This window comes from Myotis brandtii, unplaced genomic scaffold (assembly GCF_000412655.1).
Source record: "Myotis brandtii unplaced genomic scaffold, ASM41265v1 scaffold528, whole genome shotgun sequence".
NCBI lineage: Eukaryota > Metazoa > Chordata > Mammalia > Chiroptera > Vespertilionidae > Myotis > Myotis brandtii.
Genome location: NW_005369930.1, coordinates 289,358 through 295,357, shown reverse-complemented (window position 1 = coordinate 295,357; position 6,000 = coordinate 289,358). Strand labels below are relative to the sequence as shown.

Below are 6,000 nucleotides of genomic sequence, written 5' to 3'. Positions count from 1 at the left end.
GGCGGCGCAGTTCCTGCGGCCCAGGCAGCGCCGCGCATACCAGGTCTTCGAGGAGGCCAAGCAGGGCCACCTGGAGAGGGAATGCGTCGAGGAGCTGTGCAGCAAGGAGGAGGCCCGGGAGGTGTTCGAGAACGACCCCGAGACGGTGAGCGGGGGGCCGGGCGCGGGCGCCGGCGGGGGAGGTGAGGAATGGGGAGGTGTGCCTCTGGCGCTCCGGGATTCCACGACTGGGCGGGACTGGGACCGAGGCGCGGAGCATTAAAGCGGCCAGGTCACCGCGAGTGCTGTCCCCGCAGCACCGCATTTCTGCGAACATGCGTCCGTGCGCGCCCTTGTAGGGAGTCCCAGAGTTCCGCAGACTTCCCTTTACTGAGTCTGAGATGCGTCTCCTTCACGTGGGGTGACCATGCTGCAAGTCACGCCCAGAACTCTTCAATACGGAGATACTGCGTTTGGGAATGGTGAAAGGCCAGGAATATGGGGTATCTGGACCCTGGCTCACCCTCAAGCCTCCTCCACACCTTTTGAGCCCCAATTCTCTAGGTGACCCCCAGGCGCTCCTATTAGCTGGAGGCAGAAACAGATCTTTGAGCAGGGGTCCTGTTGAGACCCTGCAGCTCTCTTCTTCAGTAGACTTCCGAAGGAGCCACCTTAAAGGAAATATGCAACCTAGGACACCTCCACCAGAATAAACCAGAGGCTGTAAAATGTAAAAGAAATACCATAGTTAAAAACAAACAGCTTCCTACCTCTCCTCTCCCTTAACTGGATGGGAGGAGTAGAGCTGCCCACAGCTTCTTGGTCCTCATGAAGAGGAGGAGAGGGTTTGCCTGAAAGAGGAATTAAAAGATGTGCGGGCTGGGTCCTGGTCAGTGTTGCTCAGTTGGTTGAGTGTTGTGCTGTGCACTGAAAGGTCACTGGTCTGCTTCCTGCTCAGGGCACATGCCCAGGTTGCAGGCTTGATCCCCAGTAGGGACGCATGTGGAGCCAGGCTATTTCACATTGATGTTTCTGTCTCTCTCTCCCTCTCACTTCTTCTCTCTCTAAAATCAATTATATATATATATATAGAGAGAGAGAGAGAGAGAGAGAGAGAAAGAGAGAGAGAGAGAGGGAGAGAGAGAGAGAGAGAGAGAGAGAGAGAGAGAGACTGGAATGACTTGTAGCAGTAGGTCCCAAAATATGATTACAGGAATAGTGCTAGAATATATATGGAGGGGGGTACCTGTAAGGGGGCACAAGGTCAGGGGGCCTCAGGGTGGAAGTTAGGAAAGGGCCTCAGTGCGTGCGCGCGAACACACACACACACACACACACACACACACACACAACACACACACACACACCACACACACACACACACGCACACACACGCACACACACGCCAGCCCTTTTCAGCAAGGTGTTCTTTTAGAAACAGCTGGTGATTTCAGAAGCCTGATGGTACTGGCTTAGGACATATTTCTATTAATAATGTCCTTGGAGACTGTAGGACGCCAGACAGCCAAGTGCAGGCAGGGAGCAGCCCAGGTGTGGGCTTGGCATCTGTGCAGGAGCTGTGCGATCTTAAGGGGAGGAGATGTGCAAGAGCGTTCATGGTGGTATGACCTGTGGGACCCGTGAAAGCCCTAGATGTCTATCTGTTCCCGGGTAAGTGACTTTGGGAAGTAGTCGTGAAAAAAACGGGGTGGACTTACATTACTTCACTTCATGCTGTGAGGTCAGGGTGATTTCACAGCTGGTTTTGGTTCTACCAGCTTTTTTCTTTTAAAGAATCCTCTGGAATGAAATAAATGTCTCATGCAATAAACGAAAGGCTCTGTGTGACCAATGCAGTCTTCTTTTGGACTTGTCTTTCTGATCAGTTGACTTGACCATCCCTTCTAGGTCACCTTTCTGAAAACAAGCTCTAAAATGATTGACCGCCACTATGTGGTTCTCTCTGGCACCATTAGCTGTTGCCTCTGCTGCGCTATGATAGGGTTATTTTCTCCAGTGTTACTGCCTTCAGTGTCAACACAGTTTCAATCCTGTCCTAAGGAGCAGTTTTGCAGGGTCTGTTCTGGCCTCACTGTTTTCCCTTTTCTTTGATGATAAATCCTAGTAGCCCAGTGACTCATGCCTCTGCAGAGGCTTTCTGAAGGTCCTAGTAGCAGGGCTGTGTGCCTGGCCACCCAAGATCCCTGCCCAGCTGTGAGATTGTGTGACAGGTGCAGTGTTCTCCATCCACATGCCTAGCCTGGAATATTTATTCTGCTGAAAGTGTTGTCTGGTTTTGGCCCTTGGCTTGTATTCCTTTTCCTTGAGAGGCAGTGTGGAATGCTGGGAGGAGCTGGGTTAGGGTTAAGGGTCAGGAGTCAGGGTTAGGAGTTAGGGGCTGATTTGAGTCCCAGCTGTTCTGGTAGACCAGTTGTCCACTTGGATGTGTCCAGGTTTCCCACTCCATCTCCCTGGCAGTGGTGAGATCCTCCAAACACTACTCACTGCTAATGTATTTTAGTAAATATAACTGTTGAAAAAGGTAGTCCTATGAGTTCCCCTGCTCCAAAAAGTTTAGGGCTCTCACTAGGAAATATTTATTCCTTGCATGCAAAGGTAGCTCATTTTGCATTTTTTGATTGAGGCTGATGGAGTGACCCAGGATGATGAGCACCGGCCTTATTTAGTTTAAGAAGTCCCCTGGACCTGGCCATGTGACTGTCACAGGACCTCCAGGGCCATAGTATCCTGATGTGAAAGGCTATCCCAGAATTGGCACTTCTTGGGTTGTAATCACCTGACCCTCTGATGGGTGTGCTTATAGGCAGTGCCAGTCCTGAGAGGCCAGGGTCACCTTAGTGGCTGATTCCACCTGCCCTACCTTGCTGTCTGCTGGGTTAGGATGCTGGAAGCAGCCTGCCTGTCCACAGTGTGTCTGGCTCCATTGTAATCACACCTGCCCAATTTGGGTTCTGCCTTTGGTGGAGTTTGCAATACTGCTCTTTCCTGCTGGCTGAGAAGGCAGTGCTGCGTGTTCCGTTCCCATTCCTGGGCCTCTGGGGACACCTTGGTAGAGGAAGCCTCCAGGAGGGACAGGGGAAGCTGGGGGTGGGGTGAGGTAGACTTGGGCCCCTGGAGCCAGCTCTCTGGGCTGCAAACCCTCTTCCCCTGAGCTCAGAGGTTTGTGCTTGTTGAGCGTGTGCTGTGCGCTGGATGTGCTCTAGGTCTTCCTCTCTGATCTGAATCTTTCCAGACTGGGCTGTTTTCCTCTTTTGGACGAGGGAAGGAGTCTGACCTTCAAAGTTCTTCTTGCCCTAGCTGTTTTGGCTCAGTGGATAGAGCATCAGCCTGAGGACTGAAGGGTCCCAGGTTCAATTCCGGTCAAGGGCACATGCCTGGGGGTTGTGGGTTTGATCCCCAGTAGGGGGCATGCAGGAGGCAGCCAATCAATGATCTTCTCTCATCATTGATGTTTTTATCTCTCTTTCCCTCTCCCTTCCTCTCTGAAATCAATCAATCAAAAATATTTTAATCTTGCCCTAACCGGTTTGGCTCAGCGGATATAGAGCGTCGGCCTGCGGACTCAAGGGTCCCAGGTTCGATTCCGGTCAAGGGCATGTACCTTGGTTGCGGGCACGTCCCCGGTGGGGAGTGTGCAGGAGGCAGCTGATCGATGTTTCTAACTCTCTATCCCTCTCCCTTCATCTCTGTAAAAATCAATAAAATATATTTTTAAAAAAATATTTTAATCTTAAAGCTCTTCTTTAGCAAGTAGCTGTTAGTGTCATGGCTCTTCCTGATTCCTGGGGCTATCACATACCTGGGTGCAAAGGAAGGGACTCTCAGGCATTCTGGTCACCTGCTTCCCTCCTGGGGGCAAACTGTCTCCTACCCACATTCTTTCTGGCCCCAGGAGAGTGGCCCAGGGCCCAAGAGAGTGGCCCAGGCCACCGTTGTTGCCACTGCTAATCATGTTTCTCCTCTCCAGAGCCCAAGGGGTGATTACATTCCCTCCTTATCTTGTTTCCTTTGGTGTTGTTATTCTCTGTTCCTGGCATTTCCCTCTCCCTTGCTTTTCCTGTTCTAGGGCCCTGTGTAGTCCATCCCCCAGCTGTCTCCATGGGGGTTCTCCTGAATTCTTCTGAAAGGTCACCCAGGCCAGCCCCGCAGGTCATCTTTCTACGTAAATCCTTTAAGGCAGGTGGGTTCTGGACGCCTTAAAGACACCATCTCAGTAATCACCCTCTGCTTTCTGAAAGGATTCTGGACAAAAGGCTTACCCGCCCGCCCTGCTGTCCAGGTACACGTCACCACCTGGCAGCACTGGGCTGCCCCTGCCCCTCAGCTTGTGGGGAGGAAAAAATTACAGGCTGCAGTTTCTTATCCCACCACCCGGTTTAATTTGAGATGCAAACAGTAATATTTACACTATTCTCAACTGGCTAGTGGCGCACCCTGAAGACTTCACAACATGCTTGGCCGCTGGCCTGTGCTGGAGTGCATTTGTGTCTCTTTGTCTCTCCATCTTTGTCTCTGTCTGTGTCTCTCTCTCTTTTTCTCTATGTCTCTGTCTCTCTCTGTTTCTAGCTTGGTCTCTCTGTCTGTCTGCCTCTCTCTCTTCTCTGTCTCTCACTCTTTCTGACTCTATGTCCCATCTCTCTCACCCCACCTCCAGCTCTTGCAAATGCCGGGGAACCCAGTTGTGATGGGTTCCCTACCAAGGAGAGTTTCGGGGTGCAGTCAGTTTCAGAACTGCATCTGCATTCCCAGGACACCTGTCTTCCTGAGATCCCAGATTCTTTGGGGACAACTTGGGGAGGAGCACGCCCATACAGAAGTGAAAGCCCCTCCCTCAAGTTACCCCTTTTTGGGGTGACCCAAGGGATATCATGGGGGCAGAAGTGGGGCCCCAGCAGGAAAGTGGGGAGGGAGTTGGAGGGGGACCTTGTCAGCCCCAGTGACTTGCCTTTGAAATGCAGGACCCTGAGCCGGGAGGTGACACCTTGGCAGTGACATCCAGGATAGCTGCTGCTCACCTGCACCTTCCGGCCCACCACCTGCCCTCCACACCCCACTCTGCCTCCCCGACACACACACACACACACACACACCACACACACACACACACACACACACACACAGACAGCTTGTTGGTACGAAAAATTGTGAAGGCTACACCAGAATTGGCATTTATTGGGTTGCCTACACATGCACATATATGCAGACATACACTCAGATATATACACCCATACTGACACACAGTACACCCACACAGACACATAGACACACCTACAGACACACACAGCCACACACATGCACATACTCTTCTCTTTGCAACTGTGGGTCCACTGAGCCCAGGCCCCTCACCCTGTGCAGCCCCTGTCCTCTCTTTTACGGGTTCTGTTGCTTGGGGAGCATCCTGATTGCAGAGCAAGTGGTTCTGCTCCCACTGACCGCTCTGGGCCCAGGCCTCCCCTCCTGGGACCTCTCCCACTTGGGCTGTTGCCACTGGAGGCCTGAGGAAGCCCGTCACAGGGGCTGGGTCGCTGAATTGTTGTTCGACCGGTTGTGCTTTCTCTGGAGTTGGCTCCTGCACAGCTCAGAGGCCTGCAGACGGCTGGTTAGACCCGAGCTGGCACCCACAGTTCCCGGCACCCAGGCTGCCACTGTCTGGGGGTGGGTCTTGAGCGAGATACAAACCCTGCCTGGCTCCCCCCAGTCGCCTTCTGCTGTCCCTGTGCCTACCTATATGTTTGTTTTAATCCTAGGAGTCTGCAGGGACTTAGCGCCAGGCTCTCCGGCGTAATAACAGGCCAGGCCCATAAATTACACCTCATCCTCGCCAATGGGCTCAACATCTGCGGAAAACCAATTAAAGACATTTCAAAAAACACTGAACGTCTGCCTTTGTTATTTAGGAACAAAACGCCCTTTTAAGAAACTGATGCTGATGGCCTGTTTCTTGAAATTCCAAGGGGCTGGGCCAGGACATTTCAAACACCTCCCAGGTGCACAGTCTCC

General features: G+C 52.4%; 1 protein-coding gene across 1 annotated transcript in view; it reads left to right on the top strand.

The window, feature by feature from the left end:
* Position 1: 1 nt before the first annotated feature.
* GAS6 (growth arrest-specific 6) overlaps positions 2-6,000 on the top strand; it is a gene marked incomplete at its 5' end in the record, with an annotated part of 46,240 nt that continues 40,241 nt past the window's right edge. The window contains one exon of the mRNA XM_005877688.2: positions 2-145. Coding sequence (XP_005877750.1) covers positions 2-145 — 144 coding nt within the window. The remainder of the gene's footprint in view (positions 146-6,000) is intronic.